The sequence below is a fragment of the Xenopus tropicalis genome, chromosome 3 (assembly GCF_000004195.4).
Source record: "Xenopus tropicalis strain Nigerian chromosome 3, UCB_Xtro_10.0, whole genome shotgun sequence".
NCBI classification, from domain to species: Eukaryota; Metazoa; Chordata; class Amphibia; order Anura; family Pipidae; genus Xenopus; species Xenopus tropicalis.
The window spans coordinates 71,487,739-71,512,418 of record NC_030679.2 but is presented as its reverse complement, the minus strand read 5'-3'; the positions used below and the strand labels follow the sequence as shown (position 1 = coordinate 71,512,418).

The window sequence follows — 24,680 nt, the reverse complement described above, 5'->3', positions numbered from 1 at the left end:
GCTGTGGCTAAAAATGAAATAAAAACCCTAAATGGCCAAAAATTAGCTTCTCTAAGCTACCATGAATATCTGACAAAGCAGACTGTAGGTAGACTTTAATTGTAGGTAGACTTTAATTGCATAAGGTTTTATGATTTTAACTCCTGCTCTTCATTTGGATGAAACTGAATGCACAAAAATCTATTTAAAAGGCCAGAATGTAACTGTATTTAACACCAATATTTCTCCATAGTAACACTGGTCTTACCTGCGAAGGAGAAGCTTGGGGTTTTTGGCCACATATTGGTCCATTAACTCCATTAATAATGCTCTCATGATATCAGTGTAATATTCCAGTTTCCCATGCAAAGCCACAGTTAGCAGGGAGGCTAAATAGAGTTTTTCTCTGGCAGAGAAGTCCTTTTGGCTTTCTAGAGTGTGAATGAACTGGATGAAAAGAAGGAAGGGACATTAGTAGCTCTTACATATAAAGCTTGCTTTATATTATGCAATGCCTTACCATCAGGGAAAAAAATATTAACAAAAGTATATGGACCAAGCATCACCTGACAACACTGATGTTTAGGGGATAAAGAGGTGCTAGGAAAAAAGGCTGGCAAAAATACACTGACTTGTATATATTATTTTGACATATGATTGCCATATAATATATTAAACTTTTTGATACAGGTAAAACTGACAACTGTGGTATGCAAGGGTACATGCCCTATACTATCCCAATAGCAATGAAACTAGGCAAGTGCTAGCAATGAGCCCTTACTTACAATTGTAAGGAATGATTTACTGTTAAGAAGGTTCGAGAACTGGTTCAGAGCTACTTCTACAGTTTGCCGCCTGGCCTCTGGGATATCCAGCTTTCCAGTTATCATCACATCTTTTTCCCCATCTTTGGATGACAGGAAGAACACCCTGTCTGTGTATGTTTTGTAATCTAGGAAAGGGATGCCGGCCTCACTGAGATCACTGGTTTGATCTTCCATCTCAATCATTAGTTCTGCAACACACAAAATGAATTTATCTCTGTAAAGAACACATGCACACAATAAGAAAGGCACAGTAACATTACTATTTAACTATTCATTTAAAAATCAACACTTCTAAATTTGAATTTGGGTAAAAGTACCCAATGAGCTATTTCTTTTCTTTTCCAGGATGCAGTTAAAATATTGAAGGACAGGAAGTAACAAGGACAAGTTAAAGGGTCACTTCCACGTGAAAATATATTATAATCATTATAACTGGCTGTCCAGCTAGAGCAAATGATATATTTCTTGGCAGTAGCAGTTATTTCCTGTAGGTAGCAATGAATGGCATTACAACTATTTACTATGCCTAATATACTTAGAGCAGATTATGTGTTGTCTGCTGCAAATACAAGTCCTATAGCTCTACATAGTGTTGCTTGTTGGCCTCCACTGCTGTTGGCTAGGAGCTAAAGCTATCCATACATAAAGATTCGCTCATTTAGTAAGGTCACAGTTGGGAAGGGCCTATACACAGGCATCTGATTTGAACTAATAAGCAGTTTAATTCTGACCCTGTACAGCCATTTTAACTTAGATTAGAGCTTCTGCGAAAAAGGGCAAAGAGCACATTTTATTCAAATATACACATTGTGTACAATGTAAATAATATTCCTCGTATTTTGGTATTACTGGCCTTTTAAATTGCTTACTAAATTATGCTGAAAAGATGCTGCTTACCATTAACAATGGATTTCAAAAATAAAAATGAACACACTTAACTAGTATATTATAGTGTATAATATTTGTGCTGCAATGTGAGGAACCCAACCCCCATATAAAAACATCAACATCATAAGTGAAACTGTATTCACAGCCAAATGCAAACATGTAGCCATGGAAAGCATTGAAGTACCTGTAAATTCCCTCTTGCAGCGCTCTCTCACAGTCTCTTCCAAGCCCTCGAGCTGCAGTTTGACTTTTTCATACTCACGCTCTGCTTGTTGACTTTTCCGCCTTGATAAGCAATACAGAGGAACAAGCAACATATCAAAACCCATGAGCATATGGCAAACTAAAATTAGAATAGTGGCACTATAAAGTTAAAGGAGTGGAAAATGTGTGGATTTAGATCTCGGATGTCAAACCCATGGCTTGTTAGCTGCTGAAGTCTGTCTGTATTCTTTGCCACTAAGTCACTAAATATAGTTATTAGAACTTTAGGCATCAAAATATAAGAGACAAAACAAAAAGAAAAAAATAAATTGCAAAATGAGTTTCTTTGATAACTCCAATTTGCAAAAAAAAGTAATTTCAACTGTAAATTACACTCTTGAATGATTTATGGTAAAAGGGCAAAATGGACCTTAAAAACAAAAAGCATGCCAACTCAGGCCTCAAAAATGAAGCACATGGGAAAGTGTAACATTAGGCTTAGGGGCTTAAAGGCACAGTGCCCCCCCCTTTGATCAACATGACTGTAATGAATAGTGTTTGTGCTGAATACTTTTTGCCTATTGTTAAAATCATAAAATATCTATGATTTTTGCTATTTTTTTAGCTAAACAGGGTAAAACATGGAAAGCTACTCTATGCTTAGTCCCTGTGAGGCAGATAATTATATTACAAGTGGACAGATAAAAAGGTGCACTTAAAATCAATTACTAGTGCTTCAAATCATTTACATAATTTTAAGGCAAACTACCCCCTTAAAATCAACTCTCTAATGAGCTGCCTGGGGGAAGAAATTGAACTTTTCAACAACATACACCTTTCTTGACATATGCTCATTTAGCTTGGTTTAAAAAAAAAAAAGCCAAATGAAATGAGCTCATATATAAAAGAAAAAGTGGGGGGGTATAATTCCCCTTCAAAATGAGGCTGAGTCACTTGATATCAAATTTTCTAGCTGGCTAGCAATGCTGCACAGCAGTGCAGTAAATCAACTCTCCACAAGATAGCATACCTGTAAAAGTAAACTGCAATTCCAATGATTAGAAGCATTGGAATGATAACAACAGGAATAATAATGTGAAGAGGAATAGCAGGGGATTGTCCATATTCAACTTTTCCCAGGACCCATTCACGCTTTCCAAATTTCACCTGCAAATAAAGAATGTGAGAAAGTTTGAAAACAGGTGCTTGAAATAGACCTGCAAAGTTCTTCTTGAAACTATCATTCATGTCAAATAATCATAATATTTTAGGCAGATTATGCATTCTTTTAGATATGTATTATATTATACAAATGGCCAGTGACAAATTTGTTGTGAAATGAATCATGCGATAAAAAAAAAATTAGAAAGGTAATTTATTTTTTAGGCTATGCAGTTGACTATTTTGCATGGATATATAGGGAAGGCAGTTTGAAATCAGCAGATTAAGTTTTTAAGAAATGTATAATTTGATATTGTTCTGTCCACTTTTGGATGATTCTATATTAAATGTCATGTCCGTCTGTGGAGCTTGTAAAGTTGTTTAACTTTTAAAATGTTTCATAATGTGTGTCAATGTGACACTTGCTCCCCTTTTCAATTAAATAACTGATATGACTGGTAGTGTTTTTCTTATTCTGGCCATAGGTATAACAGAAGAACATAGAAAAACCAAGCTTCAAGACTAACTTGCACTGAGGCTAGCTCTAAAACATGATGTCCCAGTCACTGCTTCAGGACAAGTCTTTGTTATACGGAATACAATAGTAGGTATATATGAAAAGCTTTACATACTATGAACTCTGGTAAGTTATTTGCTGTATCTCTTTTGTGACGCCTCTTTGGTGGGGGTTGTTCTTCTGGGGGGACACAGTACAAGTCAGTAGATGTTAGAGTATTTATTTTGCAGGTGCCTTCACCCACAAATGCTTTGGCCTCTTCAATTGTCATTGCAGCATTAAGATTATCACCCTAAAGGAAAAAGAGAAAAGCTCAGTGTAAAAGACAACACACAGTGTTTATTTTGTAAATAGACTCTTACACCTATGAAATCATATTTTGTGGGTCTGTTTGATGCTACTGCTGGTATAGTGCTACATTTACAAGCATTCACCAGTCTGTTAGAAAAAGGAATTTGAAAAGCTTAATTCTCCCCACTAACAGTTTTTTGTAGCTTTAATCAATATACTTCAATTCACCTCTGTAACAGATCCACACAGCATGATGGGGTACAGTTGCTGGTCTATTATTATGCCTGCTGATTGTATTATGGGTTGCCACATTTTTCTCTCTCCAGAGCAACATTTTTCTCTTTCCAGAGAAAAAATCTGTATCTACTCACAAAGACAATCTATTTCAAATGATAATCCTAAATCACAATATGGTCTAACATGATGATTCTTCTGCATGTCTAATGTAGGCCTAGGCTCCAGTCAATGCCCTTTTGACTTTAGGTTTCAGTTCAGAAAAAGGAGACCAGCAATTCAGAAGTAGTATAGCCAGGCAAATGCCAGAAAGCCTGCTGTAAGATGCCATAGTTAGCTGGCAGGGGGCTGTTTGGGCCTCTATGTACTTGAAATGCCAGGGCCCATTTAGAATCCAAGTCCATACCTGAATACAGCAATGGCATGCATTGGGAGAAACAAGTCAATTAACATTAACAATCATCATCCTTTTAAAATTACAGCATAGTTAATGACTGTTGGAAGACTCAAAGTGAACAAAATTCCAACAGAGGTAGTGTTTAATTGACAAGAATATTTTGTGGGTTTGTAAAAATATTTTTCTGCTGGGTGCAGCAGAAAACTTAATTTGAGAATTTCTAAGCCTGTCAATAGGGAAAGCAGTAACAAGCTAAATAGGGCATTTTTAAATGTCACTCTACTTCGCCTTATTGTAGCAGCAAACATACCATTTGACACTCAGGTAAATAAATTACATTAGGAGCCTGTGCAGACCTACCACGATCCATGGCCCTTAAGGTGGCCATACATAGGCATATTTCAGCTGCTGACTGAGGTATTTCAGACTGATTCGGCAGCTTATCTTCCCATAGGTGGGCAACCCCAAAAATGTCTACCCAGCTGATATCTGGCCTAAAATTGTCCAGATCTTGATCAGGCAGATTTGATTTTTCTGCCAGATCGAACACCGCATTGGCTCGTTGATACAGTATGAAAACCCATATACCTGTTGTTTTAACTTGATCAACCTACTGAATTAGCCTGATATCACCCACCTTAGGTGGGCTTTTTGGGAGAAGATCTGCTCATTTGGCGATCTTACCGTGTATGGCTACCTTTATTCCAACTGGCAGAGCCAATGCAAACATGAGGCCAGATGCAAACTTTTAACAGTGAGTTAAATGTTCAAAATATAACCTACTGTAGATTAAAACGTTTAACTTTACATTCTAGGTATATATAATCACCATTATTTCAGTCCTCCCATGCAATGTTTAGCATTGTGTCATAATAATAAATGAGATTTTCTCGGTATACAGACTCCATACATCATGCCTTGAAAATGCTGCTAAAGTCTATCTGTGCCCATAGATTAAGCTGGTTACCTTAGCATTTATGAGATTATTCACTTGCTTCTTAATACCATCAGTGAAGTTCTCAAATGTAGGATCCGGGATGTACAAGAAAGAAAGTTCATTAGTCTGAAGAGGTGACTCAAGTCCATCCATTTTAATCACAATTGTAACCCCAGAGGTCAGGTAATTTTCTGGCACTTGTGGAGACGTGAATATAATCACAGAGTCATTTACTTTTTCAAGGATGTCTTCCTGTGAAATCTGAAGGATAATAAGTTTGGTTACAGGAGATAACCACTTTTCATGAAGCTGTATTTAAAGTGGCAACATACTGCCATCATTTAATAAAAAAAAAAATTATGTTTTTTGTTATTTCTTTAGCTAAACAGAAATGACTGAAGCTACTCCATGTTTTGTCTTTAGAAGGTAGATAATTAGATTACCAGTGCACAGATAACCCCCCTGCACAATGGATTTCTGTAAACAAAACAGGCACAGGTTATTTACCTACCACACAATGACCAAATATGGAGTAGCTTCAGTTTCTCTGGCAGTTTCAGGGCTCTGGCACACGGGGAGATTAATCGCCCGCGACAAATCTCCCTGTTCGCGGGCGACTAATCTCCCCGAGTTGCCATCCCCACCGTTGAAAATGTAAGTCGCCGGTGGGATGGCACACGCGGCGGCGCGATTTTGGCAAATCGCCGAAAATGCCTCGCGAAGCAACTTTGCCGATTTGCCGAAATCGCCTGCGCATTGTGTGCCATCCCACCAGCGACTTACATTTTCGCTGGTGGGATGGCAATTCGGGGAGATTAGTCACCCGCAAACAGGGAGATTTGTCGCGGGCGACTAATGTCCCCGTGTGCCAGAGCCCTAACAAAAAACACAGGTTTCTCGTGATTAATAAAGCAATAGGCAAAAAGTATGTTCAGCGTACTACTGTACAGATTGTGTCTTTTGTTTCTATTTTCATTCACTAGGAATAAGAGAACAAATGCTAGAAAATGCCTGATTAATTACTGCTCTTTTCAAAGTGATTAGCTTTAGCAAAGCACCTTTTCAGAGAATTCTAAGCTTAAGTATGGAACTGTTCTACTCTCTGCTGCTATGCGTAATGTGTTCAGCCATGGTGATATTCTATACTGCAAATGAATTGTTATTGATTATTTAGTATTGTTGCAAGTAAGCATTTCCACCTTGCTTCAACAGATGTATTTGAAATTTGCTAAAAACCACTACTCAGCACGAAGCTTGAGAAACCCTTATCTTAACGCAGTGCTGTCCAACTGGCGACCCCCCTCTGTGTGCCCCCCCACCCACCTGTGTGGCTGCTGTGACTGCTTACCTTTGTGTAAGCATTAGGGCCGTGACAGATCTCCCCGAAATGCCATCGCATCGGCTTAAATGTAAATAGCCGATGGGATGGCATACGCGGCACCAAAATCACCGAAGTTTCCTCTCAAGGCAACTTCGGCTATTTTGGCAAATCGCCGCGCCCCTTATGCCATCCCACCAGCGATTTACATTCTAGCCGGTAGGATGGCATATCGGGGAGATTTGTTGCACAGCAACTAAATCTCCCTGTCTGTCACATGCCTTACTTGATCAGCACTGAGATGAACTGCCCCCCACAGATTCTGGCTGTAAACCCCTGTATTGTTTATACATGTAATCCCCTGTACTGTTCGCACCTTTTAGAGCCTTCATTGTTTACACCTCAGGCTTAGACTGTAAGCCCTCACACTGTTTACTTATTCACACCTCAGACACACTGTAGGAGCAGTGCCAGCATTGTGTTACTGTATGTACTGCTTGCCCTGTGCAGAGCACATACAGGCAACATTGGGCAGGCAGAGTATGGCACACACAGACAGGTGTGGTTTAAAAAAAAAAAAGGCTAAAAAAAATCTGGCCCTTGGTACCACAGAAGTTGGACAGCACTGTCCTAAGGAATTTGTGAGCCTGAATTTTATTGCACTTAGTTATCCATTTTCATATTTCCATAGGTAGGGGAAACAATACACCACAGCTCATTCCCACTATTAGAACCAAAGGTTTAGTTTGGTCAAATGACTAAATATTTCCCCCTAAAAACGGGTCACACTAATTTCCCAAGGCTAAATGCGTAACCTCTAGCCCTCCAGATGGTGCTGACCGACATTTAGGAGATATAAAATCAAAATGAACAAGGAGAATAATGAAAAATGGATAAACAGCAACTTCAGTTAAGGTGAAATTTGATTTTCAGAAGCTGTCTTTCTAGATTGTACTAAACATCTATAATAATTACTCAAAGAAATAAAGAAGAGTGCTAAAGAGAAGGCAGTTAGATAAAATGTCAGTTATATGAAGAAACAAGACAGAACTCTTACAGTTTTGGATTCATCTTCTGTAACCGAAGAACTGTCTTCTCCCTGCAGTCTTGCAATTATTCTGAAATTCTGTACAAGGTTAAATCCTGACCCTGAAATTGTAATACGTCTCCCACCACTGAAAGAAATGAGAAAAATACATAAATTTAAATCATAAGATATGTTATATGCATCTGTCAGCTTGTATTTGCTTTGTATATACACTGACAATCAGTAATGAATGAAGAATGCACTAAGTCTTGGCAAGGGCATTTAGGACAGCATTTCCCTCTCAAAAAGAGCAACCTCTTGCATGTGTTGTACTGCAGATATGTTCAACCACAAGGCAGATGGGGGCAAACCCCAAACAAGCCTACTGTCCCCATGAGAATGTGTTCTTGCCTAAAGCTAATGCCACTAGGTGCGGATTCCCAGTCTGCGGAAAGCACCAAATCACGGGAAGGCCATCTCCCATAGACTCCATTTTAAAACAATAATTCCATTTTTATTCTCAAGTACATTGTACTTGATGGCAACCAAGTTGTATGAATCCTTATTGGTGGCAAAGGAATTCTACTGGGTTTAAATGTTTTTAGCAGACTTAAAGGAACAGTAACACCAAAAAATGAAAGTGTATAAAAGTAACTAAAATATAATGTGCTGCTGCCCTGCACTGGTAAAAGTTGTGTGTTTACTTCAGAAAGGCTACTATAATTTATATAAATAAGCTGCTATGTAGCCATGGAGGCAGCCATTCAAAGGGGAAAAGGCACAGACACATAGCAGATAACAGATAAAACACTATTGTATTCTACAGAACTTATCTGTTATCTGCTATGTAACCTGTGCCTTTTCTCCTTTTTTCCAGCTTGAATGGCTGCCCCCGTGGCTACACAGCAGCTTATTATATAAATTATAGTAGTGTTACTGTAGCAAACACACCAGTTTTACCAGTGCAGGGCAACAGTGCATTATATTTTTATTACTTTAAAGCTCTTTAATTTTTTGGTGTTACTGTTCCTTTAAGGTACGGTGATCCAAATTACAGAAGGGTCCCTTATCAGGAAAACCTCAAGTCCCAAGCATTCCAGATAATAGATCCTATATGTGTAATAATTCAGGGGGCAATCATTTCAATCAGCAGATATTAATAATAAATGGGAGTGGCATTCTTAGCCTCAAATTTAGACAAAAAGTATTTTCATCACCTGGCAAAGCTTCTGTCTGGAGTAAAATGAGCAATTGATGGATTTTCCTTGTATATAAAGTGTCCAGCATTTATTTCTGTGCAGTCGCCATACAACAGCTTTACTGCCACCTCTCCTTTTTTGGAAGCCATTCCTGTATCACAAACAATTTCTTCACCAAAAGATTTACTGAAAAAAATATTGTATAGTTTAGATAAACAAAATTAGCAGCAAGCCAACATAATGTATGCTTGTTAAAAACTCTAAATTCAGTAGCAAATAATAAAATTAGCATAAAGCAAAATAAGTGATATTAATGCAGCTTTAATGGGAATCACCTGGAGGCCAGGTTGATTTAACCTGAAAATGCAGACAAGAGCGTTTCAAAGTGATAACTGCCTTTCCTACTGGTCCACTCAGAGGGTTTAGGCAAATCCCATGAAAGTCTTTGGAAAAGTACAATGGGGAGTAATTTCAAGGGATTTGTAACTACCCCCTAAATCTACTAAAATTGCTGGGCACCAAAGTGTCAGAAATTGCCTTGCCTGCTTACACCAAACATTGAGTGATACAGTGTCTGCCGACTGTATAGATAAAAGATAAACTGTGCTGTGTCAACTCCTTTAGAAGCATGAATGTACAGGTTTATTTTAATAAATGGTGCAGTTGTTTAAAACGTATCTACTAGTTTAACGATAGAACAATAAAGCTGGCAACTTTTACATTTTTGACGAGTATGCTTCACTGCTGCCAAAGGAATGATTATTTTTTACATAAGTAAAGCTGGCCATACATGGGTGAATAAAAGCTGCCGATAATGCCCTGTGAAATCAAGTTTGAAGCTTACAGGCCCCATGTATGGTGCTTGCAAATTATCTTGCCCAATGCATATATATTTATGTTTGCTAGGGCCAGTTATCATAAAAAAACAGATAGTAATTTAAATGTTGGATTTTTAAAAGACTTATTCACGCCATTCCATTTGTAAGCGGCCTTTAAATAGTAAAAATAGGGAAAAACTGCTGTAATTAGATCAAAAGTCCTCTACAATTCTGCAGCATCTTTAGACTGAAATCAGTTTTCTTTGTTGAATGCATCATTTTCAGAATAAATTTACAGTGAAAAAAGGAACTGAAAAGCATGGATCATTTGTTGTTAATCTGCGTATTCCTTTAGCCAAATCGGCAAACTTCTGAGCAGGGATTCAGAGAACAATGGGGAAAGCTGGAACATTTTGGAAAATTCTCCTTACAAAGTTTGAAGTTTAAGGTTGCTTCCCCGATTTACCATTTAATGCAGTCCCCAGTATTTTAACATTTTCTTCATCACCTATCAGGTAATCGGTGTAGTGTTTTTGGTAGTTCTATTTATAAAAGAGCCAAAAATGTAGAGATGTCTGCAAAATTACATTACATGACTACATGATTACATGTCTTTCAAATGTAAAACTAATTTAAAATCAATGTTTGAAAGGTGTAGAAAGGTTCTATAAATTTCTATATGGTGCTATGTATTTAATATGTTTTTTGCTTTATTTCATGCAGCAACAAAACTCATTTTTTGATTTACCAGCTAAATTTGGCCCTTTATGCCAATCAGGTTTGACAGGGTAAGGTTTATAGGTGACTAGCTGATAAACCCTTTTAATGACATGCTACCTTAAAATATACCCCCTACATGTTATTTGCTGTATGGTTTCATAAACACAGAAGTACTGCCTACAAATGTAGATGTAAACCACTGGTAGCAAGAAACAAAGCAGAGAAAGAGCAGATGGGTAATTTTAAACTCTCCCAGTAATAGGCAACTCTGTCCACAGAGTACTTATTCATATACCTGCCCAAACAGGATACAGTAAAAGCAGCATCAGAGACAAAAATGGCTATTTACAAAGCATTAAGTGCTTTGTGCAGGTTGTGGCAAGATGCCAAGCGAGAACAGCAAATAAGGCAACGGCTTTTTAAGTAAATTTCCCTTGTAGGCCTCTCTGATAAGATTTTCTAACCTGTCCTATTATCTGGACAACCAAGCCATTAAAGGAACAGTAACACCAAAAAATGAAAGTGTTTTAAAGTAATTAAAATATAATGTACAGTTGCCCTGCGCTGGTAAAACTGGTAAGTTTGCAACAGAAACGCTACTATAGTTTATATAAATGAGCTGCTATGTCAACACGGGGGCAGCCATTGAAGCTGGGAAAAAGGAGAAAAGGCACAGGCACATAGCAGATAACAGATAAGCTTTGTAGAATATAATGGGGTTTTATCTGTTATCTGCTAAGTAACCTGTGCCTTTTCTCCTGTAAATGGTTGCCCCCATGGCTACACAGAAGCTTTATTATACATAGTAGTCTTTCTAAGGAAAACACACCAGTTGTAGCAATGCAGGGCAGCATTACATTATATAGTAATTACTTTTATACACTTTCATTTTTTGGTGTTACTGTCCCTTTAAGAAACTATCATATTTGGGCCAATGAGCTGCAACTGGTCAGGAGGGTCTGAAAAGGCACCTTTAGTTGGCTTTTGCATTTCATGGTTTAGTGTGCACATTTGGAATCAACAGTGCATGTAATTTCACTTTAGGAAACCAAAATATATTTATGAATAAGAAAATACATACACGGCACAAGGTATGCTATCAAGGGTCACTCTGATATCATTCTCGGATCCTGTTTCTAGTCTTTGGCCCTTAATTGTCAACCGAGTACCACCAGCCATTATACCTTCAAGTGGGTGTAGAGAATCTGGGTTTGGATCCTATGTTTTGAGGGGGAAAAAAACAAAACACATTTTTTTCAGATATTAACATTTTCTGCTTGCACATCATTTCCCACTGTAAAACTACTATGTATAATGCCTTTTTCTTTAATAAAGATTCCCATGGCTAGAGGTTTCATAAACCCAGCAGACAAAAGTGACATATCTTCTGGATTTTCTGCTAAAACGCACCAGAGCATATAGTCATTAAAGATTTCAAAGGAATTTGCAAATTATTTGTCAATGTAATTGCAGGAGAAATCTATGTTTGTTTTTCTCATTTTGTTCTCTGGGTCTTAAAACAGGAGTCAGATCTTCTCCTAGGTCTTTTAGGGCAGTAACACATGGGGAGATTAGTCGCAACAAATCTTCGTTTTCGCGGGCGACTAATCTCCCCGTAATGCCATCCCACTGGCAAGAGTGTAAATTGCTGGTGGGATGGCGTACGCAGCGGCGAGATTTGCCAAAGTTGCCTTGAAAGGAAACTTCGGCAAATTGCGGCGCTGTGTATGCCATCCCACTGGCGATTTACGTATGTCACTGCCCTTAATAAGCTGGCTCGCAATGTTGTTTTAGGAGTATGTACACATACAGACAACGATTTTAGTAGCAATTACGTTAATAAATGTCTTTAAAGGCGGCAGATTTCAACTGCTGATTCAAGTCTTTTAGACCAATTCAGCAGCTTATCTGCCCATGTATGGGCACCCCCGACCTAAAATCTTGATCGGTCAGGTTTGAATTTCTGTTGGATCGGGGACTGCATTGGCTTGTTGAAGTGGTCCTTGGTCCAAAGGCACCAATGCCCAGAGTTCTAATTTGATCAAATTAGCCCAATATCACCCACATCAAGTGGGCATATCGGGAGAAGACAAGCTCGTTCACCAATCGCATTGTGTATAACCACCTTTAAACCATTGAATATTTGTAATTAATGTATATTGAAATACATAGAATTACTGTATATTTTTTACACTGTAAAAACATTTTTTATTGGTGGAGGATCTCTTTAACAGCAATGAGACCCTTGAGTAGAGCGAGTAAAACTATCACAAAATATATATTTCCTAGCCTGAAAACCATGTGCATAGTTAAGAAAAGGAATAAAGAAAACATTTTAGACTGGTAACTGAAAAGCAAATAAGTATATTCCAGTGAGTGCAAAAACATAAGGTGCATAAAGAGAACAGTGAAAGCATGGGTACAGCGCAGCCATGTTTCAGCCCACTTATTTAGCAAGTATTTACATTTATATGCATTACCACAATTGTACTAATAAAATAAAATCTATTATTGTGAATTTAGTTCTCAACTGCACTAGGGGCTATAGAAATATAAGTGGAAATAATCAAAGGCAATAATTTCTCTGCATTTTAATACAAAGGAACAAAGGGTACAGGTTTATTAAACAATTTGTTACAACTAAGCATAGTGAAACAATTTCTCCTTCCTCAGAGAAATACCTCTTTCTGTAAAAAGGTTTTTGAGGGTCTCATTAAAAGATCTCACACGAGGCAAAAAAAAAGAGAAACATCGAATAACCCCCCAAAGGGCAGATGTCAGCTTTGATCTGCAAATACCATGCCAGAGCATCAAAAATTCCTTACTTCCTGTGTCTCTGCATGTACTGGGAAGAATGCCAAGAAAAGTAGACAGCTTGCTGGTACCACCATCTGAAGCTGACAGCATAGTTTGACACAAAGGAGGCACACAGCTCAGACTGAAAGAAAATGCTGCAGCGAATGTTAGAATCAGACTTGAGCTCACATACTCATTTGCATTGCCTCTGGTTATGAAAGGAACAAGTGCAAGCCATCAAAACTGATATGTTGCAATCACATATCCTTCCTGTGCATCTCTGTTTCACTTCCACAGCATTGTCAAAAGACAGCAATTAAAATGTATCACTGTATTAAGTAATTAGAAAAGAAAAAAAACCTCAGAAGTAAATCTACTTTTCTATGTTTGAATTAACATCATTTCAAGCATAGCAATAGAAAGGAAAAAATATTGCTCTATGAGAATGGATCAATAACACAGAATAAGAAAACAAGCTTATCTCACCAGCTCTGTTGATACATGTGCTCTCAGGATTAATAAAGGGATGGGAAATATTTTACAGACACGAATGGACTTGCATGGAAAATGTAACTAAACCAATGCCAACATCTTCCACTTGCATTTTCCACTCACTGACCCAACTTGTGCTTACCTGGTATGTAAAAATCTGACTCGATATTCCCATCTTCTCCTTAATCTTTATTTTAACTTTCCCTGAATCAGGTTCGTCCACAGCACCAACTTCACAAACAACACTATTGAGAGAAGATTCAGTTAAGCAAATACCCCAGTAGTACTTCCTAAATGTGAACTTAGATACTTACAGTGTCAACTTCTACAGTGCGGGAAATACCACATAAACCAGTTATTACACAGTGTAATATGACATGTTACTATGCATGGACAATTTTGCAGAATTTACATATAATAGAAGGAGACCAGAAAAAATGGTGTAAATCTGTATATTTGTGGACCAAAAAAAAAAAAAAAAGGGGGGGGGGGGGTGGCGACTTAAAATCAGAGTAGCTATAATTGAGGTTTCACTATACTTTACATGTAAAACTATTGTTCACATCAGATATCTCATTATTAAACCTAATTAGTAATCAGTAATTTTTTCATCATATCTAAAAACCTTTTTTGCCTGTGAGCAACATTTGTATAAAAAACTGGGGAGCAACACAAGCATGAAAAAACTTCCTAGGGGGTGACCAATGAGGACTGTGATTGGTTATTTGGTAGCCCAATGTGGACTTGCAGACAACAGAAGGCTCTTTTTGGCAGTACACGTGGCCTTTATACCTTCCAAACTGACTGATTTGTAATGAAGGCGTTCAGAGGCTGCCCTCATTCCCCACCCCCTCAGGTTCTCGCATGCACATCCATTTAGTGATCCTACGGAGCACAGGGGACAGGACATGCTGAAAGTTTCTGCATGTCCCGTTCACCAGTGCTCTGTATGCCTCCATATTAGAAATTAAAAGATGAGCACCTGCTTTGAGGCCACTGGCAGGCCCGGATTTGTGGCGAGGCCACAAAGGCCTGGGTCTAGGGCAGCACAAATTTGGGGGCGGCACGTCCAAGCCTAAGCCACACTGACTCGTGAGCCACTGGTTGGGGATCACTTTCAGTTTAAGAAACTGAATATAATGTGTGTGAGAGCATGGATACATAGTACACATATGCTAAACCCTATAAAATGCTTATAAGATGTCAAAACATGTCAACACAAACAATGACGATATCTCATCCAAGAAAATTCAGTTTTTATAGCCTTTGATGTCTTGTGTACGTGCTCACTAAGAGGCAGATTTATCAAAATGTGAAATTACAGCACATTACAGAATAACTAGCATACTTTCTATTTATTCCTAACACTTCTGAAGCATATTTATGAAATGGTGAACTCTACGTTTCACCCCTTGATAAAAGTGCATTTAAAATCCCATAGGAATGAATAGAAAGTGGGTGAGTTTTTCTGTAGTGAGCTCTAATTTTGCACTTTGATAAATCTGCCCGAGGTCTGGAAACAGCATATGCTCTTTTTTGTTTAACAAAATAGATCGTTTCTAGGTCCTGATTCATATAAATATAGTGGTTTTTCTCCAACTAAATTCCAAAGTAGTATATACAGTAAAACCATGGACTAAAGACTAAAATTGACAAAAACGGGACATTTTCTCCATCTTCTAGCAAGAATGAATTCAGTTATGCATGTATGCTGCTCATTAAGTAGACATGTTGCTAATTAAAATAAGTGGACAGACAAGTGAGAGACTACAATTTTCCACTCCATTTTAAAGGTGTTAATATTTAGTTTAATATGGCAGTGTCTCACACCAAAAAGAAAAGTGTTAAGTTATGCCCACGAGGAAAAATGAACCAAACAAAAAAAGGAACCCTTTTTCTGAATCTTGAAATGAATTTAAATATGCCAAATTATTCGTATTTTTTTTTTTTTATTTTAGCATTAAAAAGGGCAACACCCTCCTCTGTTGCAAACATGAGCCAAATAAATAGGACTAACCTAGCATAATTACATGTTGATGAGAAACATTTAATGGATTTTATATTTTTTTCCAGTGGGCATCAAATTGTTGATAGATCACTTATCTGGAAAACACCAGGTTCCAAGAAATCTAAATACCGCGTATGGAATAGGGTGTAATGGTGGGCATAATGTCTGCTCAATGCTATCCTCATTACAATGGGATTTTTAAACTTTGGTCAGGTAGGACCCTTGCAGGACCCAATACACAGGCAGACAAGTCTCTCTACTTCCTATAGTGGGTGGTACTGATGCTTTAGTAAAGCAAAGGAACTTCATACACATGCCACACACAGACAGTACCATTATAATCTGTTTAAATATAATTATACTATTTTTCTCAAAGCATAAATGAAGTTTAACTTACCTAGTGGAGACAGAATACAATTCTTCAATAAATGTACACGGGGTGTTTGCCACTATTATTTCTTCAACATCAGCAGGTTTTATTCCTAAATTTGATCCTTTTATGGTGAGGCGAATTCCCCCCTTTAAAGGTGCTGCTATTGGCACAAGCTAGAAACAAAATGCAATCTATTAGAATGCACAGTGGGAGACAGAAAAAACAAAAGATGGCTTATATTGATAGATGGATTATATTTTATTCACTGTGGTATTAAAGAGGATGTCTGCCCAAACCTGGGCTTTTGCCATTTAATGGCATAAAGCGAAATACTATAAGAAAAATCCACCTAGATACCCTTTAACACCCTGACTGATATTAGTTTTAAAGAGTGATTCTTTGGCCCCTCTACTCTGTCTCATATTACAGCTTTTCCTATTAGCGCAGAAGAATGTATTTCTTCACACAAAAACTCTTATCTTATTGGGTCTTGCTTAGCACACAATTAATACCAGGGTCCCCAAACTTTGCACAGTGTTTTTTTTTACTATATAAGTGTGGTCCAGGTCCAGAGCCAAAAATAACCAATCAGATTTCATTCAGTGACTATCAAACTTCCCTTTCAAGTTCAACAACTGATCAAAATAGTGGTGTAACCAAAGTTTGCTGTTCTACACAGCAGAATCATTGTAAGGCCAATAAACATAAGGTATTTTTCATGAACATATAGTATACATAGAGTATACTGGAACAACTGCTCATTGGTTGCTTCTGAGCCCCCAGCAGTCATATGGTCTGTTTCCTCTGTAGTTACATCCCTTCTGAAATATATAGATGTATAAGTACAAATTTTAGACCCTCTTCTGTTACCCAATAATAAAGAAAGTGTTGCTCTTAAACTTGTAGACTGGCTAAGGATATTGGCACCTAAAGTTTAATGACCCCTTGTGAGGCAAAGGTTGCTTTTCACTGTTTAACCTATGGTCATGCCAAATCTACAATAAATGAGGCATTCTCAGCCAAAGACAAAGAACACATTTCAGAACATATAAAGTTTCTTTTATCTTCATCTACAGCTCTACTGACCGGCAAGAAAACTTGCTATCATTAATCATACAAATACCACACATAGTTTGAAAATGACTTTACTGGCTAAAGTGCAGCATACTGTCTTGAGATAAGAAAGACAAGCCAGTACAAATCAGCAGGAACAGAGAGAAACCTTATAAAAAAAACCTTATAAATAGCCTAACAGACCCAGTGAGGTACAGTAAAAGCAGCTCTGAAGCCCTTCAATCTGTACTTTGCTACTATACTCCAGCAGTGCTATTGATTTGTTTCAGGGAAAAAAAAGGAAAAAAAATAGTCTAGCCTGCACCCACTTCACATAAACACTGAATGCTGCTTTTATTTAAAAGTTAAGACAGAAAGAACAAATCTTAATTATTTGCAGCCAGGTAGGAAAAAAAAATCATATTATCAATGTATTAAACAGTGAATAATAAAGCACAGAAGCAGTCTCTAATACAGTGGCTCATGTAAATTTGCAATTTGCAGTCTGGATCTTCATCTCTCACTGACTGTGTGCCAAGAAACCCCTTCCCGAGTACATATGGACAACCTAAGAGGCTGAGCAGTGCTTATCAATAGGTGTAACATATTTAAAATACTATGTGCAAGTCAAAGACAGGTAGAAAGAATGCTTATCAATAAGGAAAATATATTGAGATATAAAGTCTCTTTGTAAAATAAGTCCCAAAGGGAAAGCTTATATAGCTAAAAACACCATGACCATACAACTTGCGCTTTATGGAAGAGGCTTGGCTATTAGCCAAGTGTGGCATTAGCCAAAGTGTTCTGTAACTACTAGTATTGTGTAACTACTACACTTGGGGGCCCTAAAGCGCTGGCAAAATTCTCTTTTGTGACATCACAAAAAAAAATACTCTGCTAGCTTTAGAAAATTATTATTGAACTAAAGTTTTTTTTTTTTTTTTTAAGTATATTTAAAGAGGTACCGTAAATAACAGTCCACATTGAGAAAATAATTCAACCGCTCCATAAAGGAGGGAACGATAAAAAAACATTTACCTACTATATGCAATATCTAAACTTGACTGGACTTGTTATTGTATGTTATTAATTACACTAGTTTATTAGTACTCTCTAAATAAGTTTAGGCCTTCTTCTGTGACCTACAGACCACAACAGGGTTGTCCTATACAAGATTATCCATGCTTTGGGACCGTTATTTTGGCTACACTGGGCCACAAATATTACTTGGAGGATATAATCAATATTAATCACCCAACCAAGTTGCAGAGCCCTGCTGGAGGGTATTTTTCTGTCTGGTTTAAATGGTGTTTGTTCAATAAAGAGCAACCAATGCAGCCACAAGCAACTCACATCTGCATACAGCAGGTACGACAGAACACCCAAAACTAGAAACTGAGCATGAAAAAGTACCAGGAAAAATGTATTGCATATGCAAACTCTGTGACTTGTATATGGTTCTTACATCAGTGATTTTAGGAGCTGGGCACTCAGTAGCAGGTGATTCCTCACACATATCCTTGTATACACATTTGTCATTACACCAGACACACTGGTATACAGGATCGGCAGCAAGGCACAGGCTGCAGTCACTTCTGCCATACATGCAGTTGTAGAGATTAACTAGAAAACAAAGCAAAAGGCACGGTAAGGAAGCTGGAAATGTATTATATATATATCAGATAAGCAAAGCCATCCACATTGGCCTTTCTTTTATGCATTCTAATTTCCATGTCAGGAATAAAGTTGCATATGACTGAAAGTGCTCTAGAAAAGAACTAGACTAAACAAGGTAATAGAATAGATTAAGTAGGTAATAGATTTAGGATTTCAGTTTAAATATTAACATTAACAAATTTTAAGTAATACAAACTGACAATTTGATTACAAGATTTTCATAAAAATGTCGTTTTTAATGCCTCCCACTGTTTTCTTCTTACCATTTAATTTACTGTCAATCTTTTTTTCATTCACTTTAATGTAAATACCCAAAGGAACAGTTTCTTTATCTTCTGCAGGAAACTGGAAACAAAAAAATCAAGTTAATAAATGCTCAATACAAATCTTACATAACCATGCATTAGAAACTTGCCTGGACCATAAGTGGTGTTGGGGAGAGTGAGCAAACTGAAAAAATAAAAGCAATAATGACAAACCAAATTATACTTATTGAGCTCCCATTATGTGCCAGTTTCAGACAGTTCAAAGAGAGGCCATTTAGGGATTATATTAAGGACATACACTACTAGTCCACTAAATTCCCCTGAGCAAAATAATTTGGTAAGAGGCAAAGCCAAAAGACTGTCTAAACATTTTTCGAGCTGAAATGAAGGAATGTCCAGCCTGAAAGGGAGACTTGGCAGCCTTGCAAAGGCACTTTTCATGCACAATAGGGCGAAACAGGACAGGCATTCATTAAAATAATGAGCATTAACTGCATATGAAATAGGAAGAGAAAATAAGAGCACATCCTGCCCCTGGCACATTTTGGAAACATCCATAATGAATTTGAATACAGGGGATCAGAACATGGCTTAATATGGATAAACATGATCTTATTTAAATTTAAGGGTTTGGATAGCTGCTTTTCTATACCATGTCAAATATATAATCTTCCACCTCTAGTGGAGACACATACAACACACTCGTGAAGTATTTAAAAGATGCAATGTATTCTATTGTATTGTAGCAGGAAAGCTGAAAAGCATTTTAGTTTGAATGCTTAGCATTCCCCCTCTTTTTGTTTGAGCTTTTTGTTTTTTTGTATGGGATCATGTTGTATTTATTTTGGAAAACATGCATAGTTTTAGTATCTTTAGTAAGCTTCTTCATACAGAAATAGGTGGGGAGTTTCTGAAGAGACACACTAAACAGTGTACTTAATATAAACAGGGTACTTAATAAACTGCTTAACTGTAGACACTGCAAAGCTGGTCATGCAAGGAAAGATCTGCAAAGACTGCTTGAAAAAACTAAAAGCTAGGGTAACCTATTGTTTAGCGAGCCAGACATTATTTGGCTCACATATGGGACATATACCCAACTCCAGGCAGGGGATTGCACACAGAGAAAAAGGTAAACAAGTAGGGATTACAATTAAAAGTTTCTTATTGCATAGGTGCAAGTGTTCATGAATTTGGAGAAGAACCTATCTGTAGTAATAAGGCATATCCACTGGATTTGTATTTTTTTTTTTTAAGAAGATGTTTCGCCAGTCATCCGAGTGGTTTTCTCAATTCAGAGAATTGAGAACATACACTTACTAGTTAATAAGTGAATAATAAAATCTGTTCATAGACAGAAAATGAGTTACAGATTGCACTGCAGAACTATGGGAAAGTATATGCCTACAGTAGGAAAATGACATTTATGCAAGTGGAGCTGAAGTGCCTTTTCACCCGTGTTCTAATTACTTGGGCTGTTTGCCCAAACAAACAGAACCTGAATAAAAACAGGTTTTTATCCATATGGTATGTCTCAGTTTGGCCCACATGCCAATTTGTTGGATTCTGTAAGGCATAGGTCAGTGTATGGGTCATCTGGGTCATACATTCAATATGACTAAAAGAGTAAACCAAAGAATTCATTTTTGCAAATGCAAGCCCACATCATAGCTTATACAATACTATGCAAAAATTACTAACACTTAGCTGCAATACCTCTGGTATAGAAAGGGAGAAGGATCCATCAATTTGTAACACATCTGTTTTGAACTTAAATTCATCATTGCCTGCACTGAAATCTCCATTCTGCAGAGCATAAAAGAAAAACAAACCTTTGGATGAAATGCACATACATCAGCAACGCTGTAAATGCTCTCTTCTAACAAGATATTCTGAAACCGTGAAATCCAGGTCAAATTTAAGTATTTTTCAGGATTAAGTTAAACTCTTATTGCAACCATTTGTGCCATTAAAGTAAAACATAATTACCAATGAAAATATAACACTTTAATAAATGCCACCAAGCTGTAGTAGACATTGTATGACTTTTATCCATAATGTTTTTATTTATGGGAAACTTCCTAACATAACAAAGGATAAAGTAGTAACACCAATCTGCTGTGATTAATGCAGTGCAAGTTAGGCTAAATAAAAAAAAATGCACATATATTTTTGCAACTATGATAGCAATGACAGAGCTCTCAAAATGTAACAACAAATTCATACTTTGCACCCCCAAGCAACAACTACTTGTCCCACTTCCCCTGCACTTTTATCAGGGGCATAACTGTCTGGTACATGGAGCAGAGTTGCCACTTAACTACTCAGACACAAATAATTTAATGCAAACATTTTTGATCAGTTAAATATACTTCATATACAGTCAAAGGAATACGGTCATGGGGGGGGAAAAATATTTTTTTCAAAACACTTCAGTTAACAGAGCTTCTCCAGCAGAATCCTTCATTGAAATCTGTTTTTCAAAAAACACAGATTTTAATTAATTATTTAATTTTATTTAATTTTGGGGCTAGCCACATTTCCCAGAGTGCAACAGCCATGTGACCTGTGCTCTGATAACCTTCTGTCACACTTTACTACTGCGCTGCAAGTTGGAGTGATATCACCCCCCTTCCTCTCCCCCCCCCCAGCAACCAATCAGCAGAACAATGGGAGGGTATTAAGATAGCAGCTCCCAGTAGATATCAGAACAGCACTCAATAGTAAGAAATCCAAGTCTGGCTTTGGACTCCTCCAGTTACATGGGAGTAGGAGAAACAATAGGTCACCTGAAAGCAGTTCTAATGTGTAGTGCTGGGGTCCTTCTGAAAGTTCAGACTCAGGCATAATGCACTGAGATGGCTGCCTACATACCAAAGGCATACGCAGCGCTGCAATTTGCCAAAACTGCCTTGAGAGGATATGCCATCCCACCGGTGATTTACACTCCAGCCGTTGGGATGGCATTTCGGGGAGATTAGTCGCCCGCGACAAGGGAGATTTGTGGCGCGGCGACTAAAGTAAACAGGTGTCTTATTATCATTCCTGATAAAGTATAGCCCAACCTGACTACAGAAGCATTGCTGCTGTGGGGTTTTACTGCAATGAAGATGCAACTATAAGTGGTGTAGCTTCAGGAATGTACCAACTGCAAAATATTTTTTCTTTTTTTTTTGATCTTTTAAAAAGGTGTATTTTATGCTACAAAAAAAGACATACCTTATAATGATCAAGATTTTTCCCATTAAATGTTATGGTACTTTTATGTTTCATTGGAATCAATGATGGATTGGGTTCATAGAACTGTGGACAATTTTCTTCCTGAAAAGCAATTCAAAAACAAAAAATAACAGGAGAATACTGGCTACAGATAAAGCTAAAGAAAAATTAAAATGTCAAATAGCATATAATATCTTCACAGCCTGAATCTGAGGTGTGAACAATGCAGGGGCACCAGTTAATCTCAGTATCGATAGCATTTAAAGCAAAGGTAAGCAGTCACAGCAGCCAGAAAGGTGGGGGCCACACAGAGGGAATCCATGGGCCGGATGCACTGTCCTAGAGTATACCTTCCAGCATAAACAGTCTGCAGTCAAATTTTTCCCAGCTAATCATGGTAATTCAACTGGTTCTTATATCTTTACTTGACAGTATTATCACTCTAGAAGCCAGCATGTACAATGTGTAATAGCTTGACCAGGAAGTTACAATACCAGGGTAATATTTAAAGACATGTATGTCTAACAGTAGCTTAAACAGGATATACAGTGTCAAGAACATGTTTTGCCATTGCTTATACACAACTAAAAAAGGAATATTATATTTGTACTGTGCCAGTGACACACAGCAATTTGTATCTGCATGATGCCCTATTAGATGGGAGTGAAGAAAGCAGCTAACAGAGAACAGAACTGACTTTCCTGTGTAAAGGCAGAGTTGTTATATGGCTACCCATATCCTACTTTGTTTCTGAGTAAGGAAACTACCACCTCAACTTTTTAAAGGCAAAGATTCTTTTCAGACCAAATTTAAAATTATTTATGACAGCATACATAAGGCAACTGATGTTTAAAAATGCTAGATGTCCTAATTAAAAATATTTCTTGACCTAGAAAGACACTGGTGTCACTACTGGCACTTTTATATGGTTTAGCTTTTCCTGCTTAGCTCTACCAGTGTCACAACTAAATCCTTCACACGCATCTTGAAGCATGTTCAAGATGTATCACCATGAAGCAATGTAAAGTTGTATCTAAAAAGGATAATTGTTCTTGCTGTGTGGTGTGTAAACATGAAATTCAAAATTTCAGCACACAATGGACATAATGTCAAGGCACATTTGTCAGAATTTAAACATTTTGTGTGAATTTACACCATTACACATATTATACATTATTTTCATGTATGTTGTACTGATAAACTGCAGCGATTGCATGACCTTTATTAGAGTGTGACATCAAACCCACTCCTTTGATCTGACCATGTGACATGCAAACCACTATAAAGGGGTATACCTTGATGTGGCACAATAATTTGAAAACTTTATGATAAATTTTTAAACGAAAAACTAATTTTTAAAAATGCATTTATGTATGTACTTAAAAAAATTTTTTTTCAAAAACATGGGGCCAGGGAATGTGCATTGATCAAACCTCATTTTTATCTTAAGAACAAATGCTACATGACATATATATACGCTACACATCTAATACAATAAAACAACCACTTTCATATTCTTTGCAGTTTAGTACATGACTTACTGTTAAGCGAATAGCTTGTGCCTTACCATATTAGGCTCAATAACATCATCCCGTTGAGAGGAGTCCTCACACCTATGATTATTTATATCCCACTGACAATTCCACCTGCTAGTAACACAGGATGTACATCTACAAACATAAGGTACACTTGTTACAAGTGTGTTTCCATAATCTCAGGTTTATTTTAGGCAAAGTAGATTTTAACTAAGAATACTTACGGCATATTCTCTGAAAGGTTTATTGCTTCTTTACAATTATAGAATGGATAAGAATAATTTGCAAAAAACACATCACCATTCTTCTGAAAGCTTAGGTTGATTGTAATGTTAACATTATCTACAAGAAGACAAAAAGACCACATTAACAGTGAACAATTATTTGTAAACAATCTCTAACAGAACATTCTGGTTTGAGAGAAAAGAAAAGTAAGCACATATGTGGGTACCTCAGGCTCTCCATTATATGCTTACTATTGCCATGATTTCTTTCACAGATATGTATTTTCCTTGGCATGTCAGTTGAAGCTCTGTTACAGCTGCAAAGCTTAAAGTGTATTATACAGGTGAAATATAGAAGCCAAGAACAGTTATGGGGCTTATAATCCAGAATGCTCTGGACCTGGGGTTTTCTAGATAAGAGATCATTCCGTAATTTGGATCTCGATAACTTAAGTCTGCTAACAATCATTTAAATATTGAATAAACCCAATGAGCTTGGGCTTGCTCCAATAAGGATTCA

General features: G+C 37.2%; 1 protein-coding gene across 2 annotated transcripts in view; it reads right to left on the bottom strand.

Moving 5' to 3' along the window:
* The window catches only part of plxnb2 (plexin B2), a 110,922-nt gene that overhangs the window by 9,204 nt on the left and 77,038 nt on the right, over positions 1-24,680 (bottom strand). For both annotated transcript variants that reach the window (NM_001017322.3, XM_012959119.3), the window contains 17 exon segments: positions 248-426; positions 765-994; positions 1,879-1,979; positions 2,929-3,065; positions 3,692-3,868; positions 5,466-5,696; positions 7,811-7,928; positions 8,998-9,165; positions 11,599-11,735; positions 13,948-14,050; positions 16,211-16,359; positions 18,705-18,862; positions 19,180-19,261; positions 20,899-20,988; positions 22,402-22,503; positions 23,969-24,071; positions 24,161-24,278. In NM_001017322.3, coding sequence (NP_001017322.2) covers positions 248-426; positions 765-994; positions 1,879-1,979; positions 2,929-3,065; positions 3,692-3,868; positions 5,466-5,696; positions 7,811-7,928; positions 8,998-9,165; positions 11,599-11,735; positions 13,948-14,050; positions 16,211-16,359; positions 18,705-18,862; positions 19,180-19,261; positions 20,899-20,988; positions 22,402-22,503; positions 23,969-24,071; positions 24,161-24,278 — 2,383 coding nt within the window.